The sequence below is a fragment of the Hyaena hyaena genome, unplaced genomic scaffold (genome assembly GCF_003009895.1).
Source record: "Hyaena hyaena isolate Hyena2069 unplaced genomic scaffold, ASM300989v1 scaffold_844, whole genome shotgun sequence".
NCBI lineage: Eukaryota > Metazoa > Chordata > Mammalia > Carnivora > Hyaenidae > Hyaena > Hyaena hyaena.
In genome coordinates, this window is record NW_024081476.1 from 246,311 (window position 1) to 265,365 (window position 19,055).

At 34.3% G+C, this 19,055-nt stretch overlaps 1 protein-coding gene across 5 annotated transcripts in view; it reads left to right on the plus strand.

Moving 5' to 3' along the window:
- HDAC8 (histone deacetylase 8) overlaps positions 1 to 19,055 on the plus strand; it is a 242,167-nt gene that overhangs the window by 107,221 nt on the left and 115,891 nt on the right. The window contains exon 11 of one of the 5 annotated variants that reach the window (XM_039219871.1): positions 1,656 to 1,700. The exons of the other annotated variants lie outside the window; for them this stretch is intronic. Within the exon in view, the coding sequence (XP_039075802.1) occupies positions 1,656 to 1,682 (27 nt within the window). The 3' untranslated portion in view covers positions 1,683 to 1,700. Of the gene's footprint in view, positions 1 to 1,655; positions 1,701 to 19,055 lie in introns of those variants that run through there. 5 annotated transcript variants of the gene reach the window in all.

The following is a 19,055-nucleotide window of genomic DNA, read 5'->3' on the forward strand; positions in this document are numbered from 1 at the left end:
GGTGTACCCCTTCTCTTTCCACCCACCCCCACACCTAGCAGGAAGCATGTTATTACAGATCAAGATGTGTAGTTGTAGGCCTTAGATTATGTGACTTATAATAAAGCCAATGTGTGAACCAATACCTGCAGCCCCACTGTCTCAAGCCATTCCCAGGAGTAGAGATAGTACTTTGGTTATGTTTTGATTCCTACCACATGCAGAATCTGTTCACTTGGGAACATTATTCTTTTTAAAGTTACTATTTTTTAAAAAATTAGAAACAACTTAAACTAATTTCCTTCCAATTTTCTTCTAACCACAAATGAGGTATAATATGTATCTCTGAAAAACCACTCAATGTGTTTAGAATACAAATTGAAGGCATGCTATAATTTGAGACAATTTGCTGGTGTCAGGGTTAATAGAAGTGTCTTTTCTTGACTTGACTTACCCTTGTTCAGTATTTGGAAGGTTACGTTTATGAAATATAAAGATAAGTGAACAAATTACATTTGTGAACAAATGTAATTGCTGTTATTGCTGTGGGACTATCTCAGATTGCATTGTAATTTAAAGCATTGAGACTTTAAAAACTGATCAAGTTATGTCAAAAAGGAGTTTTAAACTATAGGAGCTTGAATTGAGAATGAGTGTTCTGTTCCTAGGAAACAGTGCAAATCCATAGATTCATCTGTCTTAAAAGGTTGATAAAATTTTAATAAAGATGAATACTGCCTCTGGTACCTGGAGAAGCTTTGTGCCTGAATGGGTGTGGGTTTGGCCTTATAGACAGACACGTCCTATCTTTATGCTGACATATCCTGCCAGATTAAATAATATACAATGTATGCCAATTGCCTAACACAGTTCTTGGCACATAATAGGCACTTTTAAAATGCAAGTTTTCTCCTTCCCCTTTGCATGCTCCTAACAATTCCTTATACCCAGACATTTATGACTTTGTCATTCATAAATGTATCCAAACCCTTTTTGAATCCCTTCTGTCATATCCTTCTGGTATAAGAGATGTGAGTCATCCCAGAAGGAACAAAGAAGAAAATTGAAATGACAGTCTTCCCTGTACAATAAGATAACATTTTAATGAAAATTGCCAAAAATAGACTGCACAGTGTGAAGGCATATATAAGTTTTGTGCCACAATACACAGTTGCACACAAATATCCTTGTGGTTCTCTGTAATCAGATCAACAAATGGCAGATCAAAAAATATTTATTGAGCACCCATTGTGTGCCAGGCACTATGCTAGGTGTCTTGGAAAATGCAAAGACACTGAGACCTCACCTCATCCCTATCTCAAGAAGCCTGGGAGGGAGGCTGGTATAACTTCTGGGGAGATATGTAGATATACAAATAATTATATTACAGAGAAGAGTAAGAAACACAAGGCAGTAGGAACAATGACTGTAGAGATGTGCATCAAACATGAAAGGGATACAAAGGATTGTACAAAATGCCCTGCCCTTCAGGAGCTGAAAATATAATTGAGAAATCTAATCAGTGAAAAGGTCAAGATAGTGCAGCAGTCAGCTGCATTCTGACTGACCCCCTCACTGTCTTCACTTTCAGTCTTGGGCTTGTGTTCTTCTGTGTCCTAGGATAATATTCTTCCTCCTCCAAATGCTCTTTCTCCATCTCTCTATTGTCTTCCTAGGTCCAGCTTCAAGCCCTGTGCCTTTAAAAATCTCTTACCTAAATATACCAAGGCCCTTTGAGCTCTTCCTTCACATTCAATTATTCCTTCATTTATTTAACAGATATTCATTGTGTCCCTACTACTTGCCAGGCCCTATTCAGACTTGAATTCAGAGATACAAAGACTAACAGGCAAACCCAGTGCACCCAAACATTTCACCATCTAATAAAGGTGACAGAACAATGCCCAAATCCAGGACAGTTGAAGATAATAGAAGAAATGTTTCACCAAGACTTCGAACTGAATCATGTAGGTTGATTGGGAGTCTGCCAGTGAAGAAGAGGAAAAGACATTCTAGGAAAAGGGAACAGGAATTGGAAAGGACCTGGTGCTTCATGGGACCAGTGAGAAGTTTGATATAGTAGTAGAACATAGAGTTTCTAAGGGAGAGTGGGAAGGATTAAGGCTTGAATGAAAATTGAGGCCACATTATGAAGAGCCTTGAACATTGCACTAAAGAGTTTATACTTTTTTTTTTCTGTGAAAACAGATGAGCTTTGGTTTTTAGAAAGCTTACTCAGTAGCACACGAAAGACAGATTGCAAAAGAGAGAGACTTGAGAAAGGCAAACCTGTTAAGAGGTTCCAGTACGCTCCTATAACATAGTCTATACTATTCATTTGGTCATCTGTGTTTTGCTTGTCTGTATTCCCCCTCAGTGCTTAGCACAGTGTCAGCCACCCACCTTGTTGGTGTTCATTGTTTGAATGAACACCTGAATAAATGAGTGTTTGGATAATAATCATCTCAAACATTCACATTGTAAAACTCTTTTTAAGATGGAAGAATTGGAAGGCTTTTGCTGAAAAGGCTTCCAGTAGCAACCACCCATCCTTTGCAAGAAGTATCAGTTATCCCAGCTGTAGGAAACAGATGTGTCCATGGGAAAACACTAGATTGCCAACTAAGGGAAGGGAGTTGAGAAGACAAACCAAGTACAAATATTAAAAGCAATTAGTGGTGAGATTTTATCATAGTTCTCATGAGATATAAAACCAGTGATGTCATAAAGGCAGTGATCAGGGAGTTGGTCCCAGCTCAGGAATTAGGGAGCCAGGTTTGCCAGCCAGGCATGGAGTAAAGAAGCATTCCCAGCTAGAAGATTTGGGCCCAGGTTGGGAAGCTGAGAGGAAGGGAACCTGTCCATATGCCTGTCTTAGGTATCTCTACCATAGAGAAAGCCCAAAGGTGGCATGAGGTCCCATAAAAAGACCAGTACGTGGCTAATTTAGCAAATCACCCACTCCATGTAATAAATCTTATGGACTATCATATATAAGAATGTTCTGTAATTCAGTAATACTATTTGGATCCTATGATCTAAGATAGAGTATAGCAATTATGTTATGTAATGTATTCATATATACATATATGTATATGTATGTGCAGATATATCAGGTCTATGTATATACCTAAATCAGATAGATTTGTTAACAAAATTTAGTGAGTGAAAAATATTTACTTAACCAGACCATTTCTGATGGACTGGTTGGATAAACTATGCATCATTCATATGAGGAAATATATATAGCTATTAAAAATAATGATTTATATACAAGTGTAGATTTATATACAAATGTATGTTACTAATGTAAAACAGTCTTGCAGTGCATCTGTAGATTGCACTGAATCTATACATCAATTTGGGGAGGAATAACATCTTAACAATATTTAATCTCTCAATCCACAAATTTGCTATATCTCTCCATTTTCTTGTCTTTAATTTCAAATTTTTATTTATCTTTTTAGTGAACACATCTTGCACAAATTTTGTTATATTTATCCTTAAGTATTTCATGATTTTGATGTTATTATAAATGGTATTTTTAAATTTTGATTTCCAATTGTTTGTTGCTAGAATATAGAAATACAATTGATTTTATATTGATCTTGAATAATGTATCATTGCTAAACTCATTAGCTCTAGTAGCTTTTTGTAGATTCATTAGCATATTTCATGTATACAAACATGTCATCTGTGAATAAAGAAAGTTTTACTTATTCCTTTACAATCTTCATGACTTTTATTTCTTTTTCTTGCCTATTACACTGGTTGGGACCTCCAATATGATATTGAATAGAAGTGGTTAGAGAAAACATCCTTGTCTTGTTTCTGATCATAGGGGGAAGCACTTAATCTTTTACCATGAAGCATGATGTTAGCTGTCAGATTTTTCATAAATGTTCTTTATTAGGTTGAGGAAGTTCCCTTCTAATCCTAATATACTAAGTATTTTCTCACAAATGAGTGTTAAGCTTTGTCAAATGCTTTTTCCTCATCTATTGAAATGATCATATGGAGTCCTCTTATTCTGTTAATACAGTAAACTGCATTAACTGTTGCTTTTTAAAATATGAAACAAACCTTGCATTGCTGGAATAAACCCTAGTTGGTCATGGTATATTATGCTGGATTCAGTTTGCTGAAATTTTGTCAAGGATTTTTGTGTCAATGTTGATGAGGGACATTGACCTGTTGTTTTCTTTTCTTGTAATGTCTTTGTCTGCTTTTGATATCAGGGCAATGCCGATCTTATAAAATGACTTGGGAAGTGTTCCCACCTCCTCTTTTTTTCTGAAAGAGTTTATGTAAAATTTATACTATTTCTTACATAAGTATTTGATAGAATTCACCAGTGAAACATTTGAGTCCGGAGTTCTCTTTGTGGGAAGGTTTTTAATTATGAATTCTATTTCTTTAATAGTTATATAGCTATTTAGATTTTCTATTTCTTCTTGCTTCCATGTTGATAATTTGTCTTTGAGAAATTTGCCCATTCACTTATAATATTCTTTTGTTATTGTTTTAATGTCTGTAGAAGCTGTAGTGGTATCCCCTCTTCTGTTCCTAGTATTCAATTCCTGTTTTTCCTGATCATTTTAGCTTGTGATTTATCAGTTTTATTGAACTGTATTTTTTTCAAAGAATCAGCTTTTCCATTCACTATTTTTCTCTTTTCTATTTCATTATTCTGTTCATATCTTTGTTATTTCCTTCCTTCTACTTACTTGTATTGATTTTTTTTCTTTTTCTAGTCTCTTGTGATAGAAACATAGTTTATTGATTTTAAACCTTTCTTCTTTTCTAATACAAGAATTTTATGCTATAAATTTTCATCTAAGCACTGCTACAGCTGCATCCCAGAAATTTTGATGTTTTCATTTTCAGTTGATTCAAAATATTTTCTAATTGTCTTCTTTAACTGATGAGTTATTTAGAAGCATGAGTTTTTAAAAATTAATTTTCAAATATTTCAGGACATTCCAGATATCTTTCTATTTACCTTCATTTTAGTTTAATTCTGTTATACTCAGAGAACATAGTTTGCATGATTTCAGTCATTTTATATTTATTGGAATTTGCTTTACAGCTCAGCATAAGATCTATCTTGGTGAATGTTTCATGTGCAGTTTACAAGGAATGTGTATTTTACTATTATTGGACAGCATTTTTTATCGTTATCAATTAGGTCAGGTTAGTTGAGAGTGTTATTTATGTCTTCTATATCCCTATGGATTTTTGTCTGCTTGTTCTGTCAATTATCAAGAAAGTTGAAGTCCAACCATGATTTTGGGTTTGGTAATTTTTCCTTTCACTTATGTTGATTTGGGCTTCGTGTATTTTTGAAGCTTTGTTATTAGATGTATATACATTTAGGGTTGTTATATCTTCTTGATGAATTGACCGTCTTATTATCATGAAATATTGCTCTTTATCTCTGGTAATATTCCTTGCTTTGAAGTCTACTTTGTCTGAAGTCTGATTTTAATATTGTCACATCTGTGCCAATTTTATTATTATTGGAGTGGTATAATTTTTATGATTATTATTTATGTGGTATATCTTTATCTGTTCTTTTACTTTTAGCCTATTTGTGTTTCCATATCTAAATTTAATTTCTTATAGACCATGTATAGTTGGGTCATGATTTTTTATCCAGTCTAGTCTGACAGTCTCTGCCTTTTGGCTGGAATGCCTACACCACTTATGTTTACATAAATTATTTATATGTTTATGTTTAAGTCCATCTTCCTATTTGTTTTCTATTTGTCCCATCTATTCCCTATTTCTATTTTCCTGCCTTTTTGAATTAAATTAATATTTTTAAGGTTCTATTTGTGTCCTTTATTTGCCTATTAACTACAACTGTTTGCTTTGATTTTTCCTGGTTGCTCTGGGTATACCCAGTATACATTTTTAACTTGTCATATACTACCTTCAAATAGTATTACACTATTTCATGTATAATATAGCATCCTTATTACAGTGTTCTTCCATATTTCCCTTTTCCTTCCCTTGTGCTATTGTAGTCATATATTTTATTTTTGCAGATGTTATAAACCCCACAATACATTGTTATTATTTTGCCTTAAACAGTCAATATATTTTTTAAAATTTTCAACATTTATTATTTAAAATAAGAAAAATAAACCCAGTACACATTAGCACAGATAACATGTTATGATTTTTTAAATAACCCTACTTTCCAAGACAAAAAATTTCATGAAAAGAATGTCATTGCTATATATTTTTGTCATGTCTATAATGTTGGGCTTAATAAATGACAGGTTACTTCTCAGACCAGCTTCTACAATGTGTTATGTTGTTTTTCTTAAAGTATATGAAGAAAATCCAGCTTCATGTAGATATGTAGTTGGAAAAGGGAGGAGTGTTTCAATAACCTTTACAGATAATTGTGGATATTCTTCTTTGATATTACACAAAAACCCTACAAATGGTAGTTTCTTAAAGGTTAATGCTGTGTGGAATCTGAAACTATATCAGTGAACATTTTACTTTTTATATACTGTTGCATTAAAATTCATTGGTCATCTTGTTCTTTGAATAGCTATTTGGCCCATTTGTACACATCAACTATTTGGAAAATATTGGTTTACTAAGTTAAGTGACTATTTCAAATGCTGAAACATTTTTTGCACTATCAAAAGTTACATTGATATCAGCACTAATCTCATTGAAACAAAGCTTAAGTTTGGGGAAGCTGTCAAGCTTACAATGGCAAAATTAAGTTTTCCAAAATTTTAATTTTCACCCAAAATTGTAAATATGATTATTTGCAAAAAATTATATCAGTTGTTTATCCTAAAGGCTCACTTCATTCTTGAGAAGTATCTGCCAAATACACAAGTATTTAATGATGGTTTTTCTATCAGTTGTTCTTCTAAGTAAAATTGATATTCCATGAAAAGTGACTAGTTAGGTCACAACTTAATTACAGATCTGTTTTTCACAACCACCACTATAGTGTAGTTTATAACAGAAGCACCTTTTTCATACCTATGACACAGAATATTAAATCCAGGATCAAGACAACTTTACTTTTTTAAGACAAAATTTATCTACCAAAGTCATGATGAAAATAGCAATAAAATTATCTACGTATTTAAAAAAAAAGATTTAATAATTTTTAGTGCTTCACCAAGGACGTTCTTAACTGAAATTGAATTTTTTAATGTGATTACATGGCAGTATAAAGAATATAATAACTACTGGTATACTTTGGTGCCACTGCCTTAATTTATATCATGGTAGCTGCAGTTTTACCTATTATTGTTTTTGTACCTCCATGCAAATATAAACAAAGTTGCTCCAGGAGAAACCATGAGATTCAAACGGGTTATTCAGCACTTTAATATTTCAATACCACTCATGTTTGTTGTCAACTATTCACAAAGAAAAAGACTTCTTCAAAGATTAGTCACTGCTGATACCACATGACTTCAAGCAAAACAACAAGTCCAGCCACATTTGGAGACTTGTCTGTAAAGTAAAAGTACAATTATGCAAATAAGATAATGATTAAATATTCATGTTTAGAGCTAAATGCCTAAATAAGCAAGTTACCATGCCATTGACAAGAGGCACTACTATGAATTATTTTACTAACTTTTCATTCAATAGGCATTGAGCAATGTCAACTATTCAAGGCTTTATTGATCTCTAAACTACTATGTGCATTTGTCCCAGTCCATGTAGTCTACTGACTTATGCGTAAGGTGCTTCAATGACTTCTTCTAGTTTGAAAAGCTGTTAACAACTTATGATTTTTAATAAGCTCATCATGTGTACACATAAAATATCCCATTTCTTTCCCTGTAACTATGAATAAATGGTCTGAAAATGATGCAACAATTTAAATAAAATTATTCTGAAATATAAAGTAAATTAATTACATATAAAGGTAATTTTAATCATAATTTCATTCTTTGCTTAAAATTTAACCATGTCTTTGAAGTCAATGTCCTCCTACCATGAGTCAGAGCCCTCGCTGATACTTCAGTTTCATCTTTTTCAGCTTCTTTTTTTTTTTAATTTTTTAATGTTTTATTTATTTCTGAGAGAGAGAGAGAGACAGCGTGAACAGGGGAGGGTCAGAGAGAGAGGGAGACACAGAATCTGAAGCAGGCTCCAGGCTCTGAACTGTCAGCACAGAGCCCAACATGGGGCTCGAACCCACGAGCCGTGAGATCATGACCTGAGCCAAAGTCGGACTCTTAACCGACTGAGCCACCCAGGCGCCCCCTTTTTCAGCTTCTTTGAACACATATGTTATAGCTCTGGTTTGAGACAGTAAGCCTAATCTCACTTTATTAAGCCAACAATCCATGTTTTTAAATTTCTGTCTAGGTGGAAGCAAAACTCTGGAATTTCAAAATAATGATTTAGTAAACAATAAATAAAGTTATAGAGACTATAGCAGGTATAGCTAAGGATACTTTTTCCATGTCTCTCTTGTGGTTAGGGAGTACAGGCACTGGTCATGGTACGAGCACTTCAGAGCAAAGAACTGAAAAACTTAAAGGAAGGAATAGAAGAGAAGATCCAGAGCCTGACCAGGCAATAGGTCTCAAAGTAAAGGAAACTGTTGTATGGGCCCCATCAGAGGGTGCAGCAAGGCTAGACAGCTACTCATACCAACCAAAGGACACAATGCTCAGACTAGAATGCCCCAGATATGAGCAGCTTTGGACCATACACCCAGTGCCCCAACCTGGGCTATGCCACATTTTGGCTGGAATGTGTTGCTCTACTTATTACTCTGCCACCAGGCTGAAAGCCTGCCTCATTCCTCCATGGGCTTTTGTGGCACTCCTTTGCAGCTGGCACATAGCAGCCACCACTGGACATGCTGCTCCCAACTTGGCCCTAAATTATCATTTAAAGAAATTAAAATATAAGTAAGAAAATATTTATGTATTTATTTATTGTGTGTGTGTGTGTGTGTGTGTGTGTGTGTGTGAGAGAGAGAGAGAGAGAGAGAGAGGATAGGCATGGAGAGAGGGAGAAAGAGAATCCAAAGGAGGCTCTGTGCTGACAGCACAGATCGATGCATGGCTCAATCCCACAAATCATGAGATCATGACCTGAACCAAAATCAAGAGTTGGATTCAACCACTCAGGCACCTCGAAAATATTTATTTTTATTTTTATTTTTATTTCTAGGAGAGAGAGAGACAGCGTGAGCAGGGGAGGGTCAGAGAGAGAGGGAGACACAGACTCTGAAACAGGCTCCAGGCTCTGAGCTGGCAGTCAGCACAGAGCCCGACGCGGGGCTCGAACCCACCAACCGCGAGATCATGACCTAAGCGAAAGTCGGACGCTTAACCGACTAAGCCACCCAGGCGCCCCGAAAATATTTTTTACATTTACCTATATATTTATCCTTTCCAGCATTTTTCAATCATTTGTGTAGATCCAGGTTTCCATCTGGTAAAAGTTACATTTTCCCTAAGAACTTCAGCTAATTTTGTATTAAAATATAGATCTGTTAGCAACAAATTTTCTCAGATTTGTTTGAAAAGTCTATTTTGTCTTAAATTTTTAAGATATTTTAAAGATATTTCTATATTTTAAGATATAGATTTCTAGGTGGATAGTTTTTCTTTCAGAACTTTAAAGATATCAATACATTGTGTTTACATTTGCATATTTCCTCATGAGAACTCTGTAATCATTCTTCTCTTGGTTCCTTTGTATAATACATGCCTTTTTTTCCTTTGGCTGCTTTTACCTTTTCTCTTTGTGACTAGTTTTCAGCATCCTGATTATAGTTTGCTCTGGTGTGGTTTGTGTGTGTGTGTGTGTGTGTGTGTCCTCTTTGGAACCCAAAGCTTCTAGGGTCTGAGAGTTTGTAGTTTTTATCAAATTTAGAAATATTTCAGCTATTATTTCTTTTCTGTCCTTTCTCTCCTCTACTACTGGGACTCCAGTTAAACATATGTTAGACCAGTTGTATTGTCCCATAGGTCACTGAGACCCCCTTTTTTATGTTTAATTTTTAAAATTTATTTTTGTGAGAGAGAGAGCAAGAGAGCATGAGTGGAGGAGGGGCAGAGAGAGAGGGGGAGACGGAATCTGAAGCAGACTCTGCACTGTCAGCACCAGCCTGATGCAGGTCTCAAACTCATGAACCATGAGATCATGACCTGAGCCAAATTTGGATGCTTAACCGACTGACCCACTGAAAGGCCCCAAGACACCTCTATTTTGTCCTTTATTTCTGTGATTCATATTGAAGAGTTTCTATTGATTTACCCTCAAGATGATTGATCTTTTCTTCTGCAGTATATAATTGCTATTAATCCCATCCAGTGACATTTTCTTTTCAAATATTATATTTTTCATTTCTAGAACTTCTATTACAAATAAAACCTTCCAAATAATAAAATATTTAAAAATATATATGACCAGGAAAAAATTGTCCACTTCTCTCTTCACTGTGTTCATATTTTCTTTACATCCTTGAACATATGGAGCATATTTATAAATAGGTGTTTTAAGGTTCTTGTCTATTAATTCCCTTATCTCTATAATTTCTGAGCCTGTTCCTGTTGACTAATTTTTCTTCAGGTATAGATAACATTTTCCTTCTTCCTTATATGTTTAAATTTTAAAATTGTGTATCCAACATTGTGAATTTTACATTGTTGAGTGCTGGAGTTTTTAAAAATGTATTTAGAGGATTATACTTTTTTTGATAGTTTATTGTGGATCAATTTGATCCTCTTGAAGTTTGTTTTTAAAAGCTCACTTAGAGTAGACCTTGAGTAGCCTTTACATCAGAGCTAATTTAGCCCATTTTGAAGGAACTGCTCCTCTGAAGTCCCTACTGATGCCGCCCTGTATTCATTGAGGTTTCTCCACTTTGACCTTGTGTTAACTCTAGGAAGTGTTTCTCTTACAACTTCTTAGTAATTGTTTCCCTGGAAATTTTTTCTAGATTCTTTGTGAGGTTTTACCCTATCCTTATTCAGATTAGTACTCATCAAAAGACTCAAGGGGACCTCTATTGCATATTTCTAGTACACTTTTTATGACTTAGCTCCATCACCACAATTTCTAACCACTTTGGCCTTTACGAATTCTAATTTCTTTCTGCTCTAATTAGAGATTGTTAGACTCTGTTTGGATCCCCCCACAGTCCAGGGACTACCTCCTGGAATAAAGCTGGGGTGATCATAGGGATCACATTATTTGTATTTCTTTTCTATCAGATTACTATATTGTGCTGCATATTGTCCAATGTCTGTTAAAAAATTTCCTATAATTGGGCATAGAGGAGGACACTTATGGGGATGAGCACTGAGTGTTATGTGGAAACTAATTTGACAATAAACTATATGTAAAAAAAAAGTTTCCTATATTTGGCAAATATTCCAGTTGTTTCTAAAGAGAAAATAATTTCACATCCTCTTTTCCCTAATACCCAGCTGCAGAACCCTTTTACTTATCTGATTCTAATTTTTTTTTTCTGCCTTCATTTTTGAAGAATATTTTTTCTGGATATAAAATTCTAGATGGACAGTTTTTATTTTTTTCTGGCTCCATTTTGTTTTATTTTGATGGAAAGTCTGTCTTGTTTTTATCATTGTTTCCCTGGGTATACTATGTCTTTTTTCTCTGGCTGCATTTTAAATTTATCTTTGGTTTTCAGACCATTGACCATGATATGCTCCAGTATACTTTTGTTTGTATTTATCCTACTTGGGATTTCCTGAGTTCCTGGATCTGTGGGTTCCAGTTTGGGATGTAATTTGGAAAATTCTGGGCTGGTATTTCTTGACTCATTTTTGCCCTATTTCTGTCTCTCCTATCTTTCTAGAACTCTTATTAACATGTGTTAGATTGATTGATAACAAGGGCACCTATGTGGCTCAGTCAGTTGGGCAACCAACCCTTGGCTTTGGCTCAGGTCATTATCTCACAGTCCATGGGTTTGAATCCAACATCTGCACTGTCAGTGCAGAGCCTACTTGGGATTCTCTCTCTGCCCACCCCCCCACCCCTTCCCTGCTCACTGTCTCTCTCTCAAAATAAATAAACTTGAGAAAAGATTGATTGATACTATCCTGTAAGTCACTGAAGTGCTTGTCATTTTTTCCAGTATTTTTTCTCTATGCTTCAATTTGCTTAATTTCCACTGATGTATCTTCAAGTTTAATAATCCTTTCTTCTTTAGTATTTAGTCTGCTATTAATCCCATCAAATTAATCTTTTATCCCATTCCATCCAATTAGTTTTTGAGCTTCTTCATTCTGAAATAGTTTTAAATCTACAGACAATTATAAAAATAGTACAAAGAAGTCTCATGTACCTTTCATTCAGTTTCCCCCAACAGTAATATCTTCACTTATATAAATACAATAAAATATCAAAACCAGGAAATTGATATTGGTACAATCCATAGGCCTTATTCAGATTTCATCTATTTTACACACACTCATTTTTGCGTGTATGTGTGTGTATTTAGATAACGTTTAGAAATTTTATCACATGTATAGATTGTAACCACTCCCACAGTCTGGATACAGAACTCTTCCATCACCACAAAACCCTCTCTTGTGCTACTCTTTTATAACCATAGCTACTTTCTCTTCCCTTAACTCAGTCTCTAATCTATGGAAGCCACTAATCTGTTCTTCATGTCTATATATTTTTTTCATTTAGAGTATGTGATATAAATGGAACCATGCAGTATGTAACCTTTTGAGATTGGCTTTTTTATACTCAGCATAATTCCCTTGATAGCTGTCGAAGTTGTTCCATGCCTCAATACTTTATGCCTTTTTATTGCTAAATAGTATTCTATGGTATAGAGGTACCATAGTTTAACCATTTATCCACTTAAGAACGTTTGGGTTATTTCCATTTTAGGGCTATTAAAATTAAACATTTATGTACAGTTTTTTTGGATGTAAGTTTTCATGTGTCTGGGATCAATACCAAGAATGCAGTTGCTGGATCATATGATAGGTATAGATTTTCTTTTTTATGAAACTGCCATTCATACTTTTTTATTACCATTTACATATTGTATCTTTCTCCATTATTTTTACTTCAATTTATCTATATTATTATATTTGAAGTGACTTTCTTATAGACATTTTATCATTTCTTATTCCTTGGTATTCCCTCCTGCATTCCTCTGGACTATTTGGACATTCCTTTTTAAATTATATTTTAATTTATCTATAGTGTTTTTGAGTATATCACTTTGTATAGATTTTCTAGTAGTTGCCTTAAGTATTGAAGTATATATACAATATATAAACATATGTATTTATATATAAAATATATGTATATAACAGTTTATTGCTATCAACATTTTGCCACTTTAAGTAAACTATAGCAAACTTACCTGACTTTATGTCCCTTTACCTTCCTTTCTAATATAATATTTAAAAATTTTACCCTACATACATTGAAAACAACAGAAATTGTTATAGTTTTTGTTATAACCATCAAACATAATTATTAAAAGTCAAGAGGAGAAGGAAAATGTGCTGTATTTAGCCACATTTTTATAATTTCTGTTGTAATTTCTTCTTTCTTAAGGCTCTAAGATTTCTTGTTCTTTCATTTCCTTTCTGTTTGGAGAATTTCCTTTGGCCATTCTTTTAGGGTAGAGCTGATGAAGACAAATTCTCCTTGTTTTCCTTCATCTGAGAATGGCTTGATTTCTCTTTCACTACTGAAGGATATGCTCACTGGCTATAGAATTTTGGGATAGAAGTATTTTTTTTCAGCACTTAAAAAAACGTGCCTTTGCTTCTGGCCTCTGTGTTTTCTGATGAGAAATCCATTTTCATTTGAAACATTGTTTCCATAGAGGTGAGAATGTAAAATGATGCATTATTTCTCTCTAGCTGCTTTCTCAAAGTTTTTATTTTTGTTTTTTCTCCTTATGTTTCAGATACGTAAATATGATATGACTTGGAGGAATGGATTTTCAGGGATTTATTCTGTTTAGGTTTCATTCAGCCTCTTGAATATGTAGTATTAGCCTTTCACCAAATTTGGGGAAGTTTTAGCCATTATTTCTTTGAATATTTTTAAAATGTCATCTTTATCTTCTTTTGATATTCTGATGACATAAATGTTTGATATTTTGTTCTTGTCTCACAGGACCCTGAGTCTCTGTTTATTATTTTTTTACTCTGTTTTCTGTAAGCTGTATAGACTGGGTGTTTTTTGTTGCTCTATTTTCATATTCATTGATGCTTTTCTTTGTTATCTCCATTTTTTTATTAAGCCCATCCAGTTAGTTTTTTATTTTGATTATTGTATATTTCAGTTCTAAAATTTCCATTCTTTATTTTCTCTATTTCTTGGTTGGTACTTTCTATTTTTTTATTGTGTTTCTAGCATGCTTGTAATTGCGTCTTGAAACATTTTATAATGGCTGCCTTAAAAATCCCTGTCAGATAATTCTAATATATATGTCATTTTGGTGTTAACATATGTCGATTACTTTTTCTCACTCAAGTTGAGACTTTTCCTGGATTTTTTTGTATGATGAGTGAGTGGGTTTTTATTTGAACCTGGAGATTTTGGATCTTATTTTATGAGACTGGCAACTCTGAACTCTGTGCTCTGAATCCTCAGGCTAATAAGCCTGCACCTATCTGCCTCAGCTCTACCACACACCACATAAAATATAAAAACTGTGACTGTTACCCAGTGTAGTTCCTTTCTTTCAAGGGTTGAATTCCCTCTAGCTTCTGTCTGTTTTGGGATGCTCTCTACTACCTTTAATTTATTATGATGGTTAGTCTGATATAAGGAATTCTGTCATTACCAGAATCCAGAAGTCAGGACTTACTTTTCATTGTATAACTTTTGGTACCTTTTGAAATTTTTACCATGTATGTATAATTTATTTTAAAATGTAAATAAGTTGTTGAAATTAAAATATAAAAATTAAATTAATATATTTATCAGACAGACCTGCTTTCATAGACCAGCTCCAGGGAGTAATCATAGTACCAATGCATATTAGACAAGTTGAAAAAATTATTTTACCAATCTGTCCCTCAGTTCCCTCATGTATAAAATAGGAATTATTTTGAGGATTAAATGTATTTGGTCTACACAAAATGCTTGGAACAGTGGCTGGGATATATAAATAATATATTTAAATATATTACTAATATGTAACAAATAAATAATACTAATTTAAATTTTAGGCATTATTATTGTTAATGTCAGAAACATTGGTAAAACCCACAGCTAAGGACCTGTTTCTTCTTAGTCCTTCAATACTGAGAATTTGGTCCCCAGTAGTGCCTAATACATTTTTTAAAAAATGAACATGGTTATATGGAAACCAACTTGACAATAAACTATCTGTAAAAAGAAAACAAAAATGAACCATGGTGCTGCTGTATTGGTGCTATGCATATTTAGCCTAATAACCCTTGCCGACACTGAGAGCTCATGGAACAAAAATGTTGAAAACATATCTAAATGAAATATTATCATTTTATGTGAACAAATATGAGTATAATTAGGTAAACACTAGAAATTTTATATTTGAGTTTTATATTTAGATAAGGTCATTGTACCAGACATTCAGCAAATGATCTTTCTATTGCAGAAAGACTTGATAGAGGTAGGATTTAAGAACTGTTTGAATGAGAAAAGAACTTAACACTTATTAAGCACCAATTATATCCCATGTAAGTATATTCATGTTATTTCCTTTATACATATACATATTATCTCATTTATGTCTCTTAGCAATTCTGGGAGGTAGACATTATCTCTCATTTACCAGTGAGAAAAGTGAGACTCAGAAAATAACTTAACCAGGATCAACTAGTAAAATAGCAGAGCCAAGATTGAGTCTCAAAACTTTCATATTTCTGGACTTATCCTTTTTCTCTACTTTCAATGATAAGACTCAGGATTTTGGCATAAAGAAAACATGGGAGGAAAATAACCATTTATTAAACATCTACTGACCAGACAACAAGCTACATGCATTATTTCATTTAGTTTTCAAAGCATTATTTTATTCAATCCTCACTGTGAGGAGGAAGAAACATAACATTTTTTGAACACTACTCTGTGCCTAACACTATACTTGGGCTTATATAAATTACCTTATATGGTCTCCTAACAGCCCAGTGAAACCTGTATTGTCCCTACCACTAGAAAGAAAACCAAACTGAGCTTCCACCACACTTGCCTGCCTCCTAAGGTAGCCCTAGACATCCATATTTTAAAACAAAATTTTTTTAAATTTATTTTTGAGACAGAGAGACAGAGCACGAGTGGGGGAGGGACAGAGAGAGAGGGAGACACAGAATCTGAAACAGGCTCCAGGCTCTGAGCTCTCAGCACAGAACCTGATGCGGGGCTTGAACCCACGAACTGTGAGATCATGACCTGAGTGGAAGTTGGACGCTTAAGCAACTGAGCCACCCAGGCGCCCCAGGGCACCCATATTTTTAAGCCCGTTTAAGCATTTTACAGAACATGTATTCTGCAAAACATGACTTTTTAAAGTATAATCCACACAACACAAAGGTCTCTCCATACCAGTGGCTTTTTAATCTTTTGGGTGGTCATGAACCCCTGATGCTCCCCCCTTCTAGATAAATGGTTACAATTACACAATTTTAGATACAAGTTTAGAACAGTCAGCAATTTCCTAAAGTCTATATGCATAGATTCTTTGAAATAAACAAACAAAAAACAAAAAATCTCTTCTAAAGAACAGAAATAAATCTTAGAAAACAAGAGAGTTTAGTAATGACTTCAATTACTAAGTTTTACAAATCCTATAGAACACTAACACCTACATTTGGCCATTCTATTATGTTTCACAAAGTTAGATGACAGTCCTATTTCTCTTTCATTTTTGTTTTTTTAGTATTGGCATTATTGATTTTTCTTGTGGTATAATTATTTGTTATGGGGAGACTGGGAATCCTGTGCATTCATTGGATGCCGAGCAGCTATTCCTGCCTTCTACTCACTAAATGCCAGTAGCACACTCCCTGCACAGTTTTGACAACCAAGAATGTACCTAGACATTGCCAAATGCCCCCTGAGGGGGTACAAAAATCTTCCCTTATTGAGAGCCACTGGTTTGTAGTAATTATATTTGTCATTCCTGAGCCACTCATAAGCATAAAAGGACTAAGAACCTGATTTTTTAAAGTATATCTTTTTCTTGCTTGATTAAGCTCTCCTGCAATACTTCTCAACTGGATGGGGCAAGGTGATTCATCTCAACAATAAAGTTTCTAGCTGAAGTTATACTTTTTCTTACCTAAGAGACCAACGAGAAAGTTTATATGCCCCCACCCCGTGCTTTATTAATTGAATGATTGACTTATCAAGTCATTAAATCATTCAGGGAATATGTATTGAATGTTAACATTGTGCCACACATTGTGCCAGGTGCTGAAACTATAGTGGTGAGCAGTGTAGCTGTGGTCCCTGCATCATGGAGGAAGACAAACCACAGAACAAGTAAAACATAAGTGAAAATTATAAATTGTGATACGTACCATTATGCAAGCACAAAGAGTGCAGAGATAGAGAAAAATGGATGTACATAGGGTCACTAGGGAAGACATCTCAGAAGATGTGACATTTAAGGCTAAACTTGAAGGATGAGGAAAAGCCAGCCAGGTTAAAAGTAAAACAACTAGAGGGCAAGTGTTCCAGGCAGAGTGGGAAACCATATGCAAAGGCCATAAGGTAAGAAAGAGTTTGGTGTGTTCTGTGTACTGAAAGAATGTCACTGTAACTAATGTTAGTCAGTAAGGGTTAGGGGTATAAGATGGAATAGGCAGGAACCAGACTACAGGACCCATTAGGCCATGGCAAGAAGTTGGTTCTCATTCTTAACAGAGTGGGAAGCCACTGAAGGCTTTTAACCAGGAAGGGTACTGTGATTTGATGTATGTTTTAAAACTACTGTTAGGTGGAGTGGGGAGGTGTCAAGAATGGAAGTATAGAGACCGAGACCAGCTGAGAGGTTGATGACAGCTGAGAGAAGATAGTGGTGCAATGGAGATGATAGAATGACATATTTTAGAAAATGCTAAAGATTCCACCAAAAAACTACCGGAACTGATAGATGAATTCAATTAGCTCACAGGATGCAAAATCAGTGTACAGAAATGGGATTCATTCCTATACACTAATAATGAAGGAGCAGAAAGACAAATTAAGAAAACAATCACATTTACAATTGCACCAAAAATAATAAAATGCCTAGGTATAAACTTAACCAAAGAGGTGAAGACCTATACTCTGAAAACTATTAAGCATTGATGAAAGAAATTGCAGATGACACAAAGAAATGGAAAGACATTTCATGCTCATGGGTTGGAAGAACAAATATTGTTAAAATATCTATATTATCCAAAGCAATCTACAAATTTAATGCAATCCCTATCAAAATACAAACAGCATTTTTCACAGAGCTAAAACAAACTATCATAAATTTGTATGGAAGCACAAAGGCCCTGAATAGCCAAAACAGTATTGAAAAAGAAAAACAAAAACAAAACTGGAGGTATCACAATTCCAGACTTCAAATTAGATTACAAAGTTGTAGGAATCAAAACACTATGGTACTGGCACAAAAATAGACACATAGGTCAATGGAACAGAATAGAAAGCTCAGAAATAAACCCACAATTATATGGCTAATTAAACTTTAATGAAGGAAGCAAGAATATGCAATGGGAAAAAGACAGTCTCTTCAACAAATGGGGCTGGGAAAACTGGACAGCTACATGCAAAAGAATGAATCTGGACCACTTTATTACACCATACACAAAAACAAACTCAAAATGGATTAAGGATCTGAATGTGAGACCTGAAACCATAAAAATCCTAGAAGAGAGCACAAGTAGTGATTTCTCTGATATCGGCCATAACAACATTTTTCTAGATATATCTCCTGAGGCAAGGGAAATAAAAGCAAAATAAACTATTGGGACTACCTCAAAATAAAAAGCTTCTGCATAGCAAAGGAAACAGCCAACAAAACTAAAAGACAACCTATAGAATAGGAGAAGATATTTGCAAAT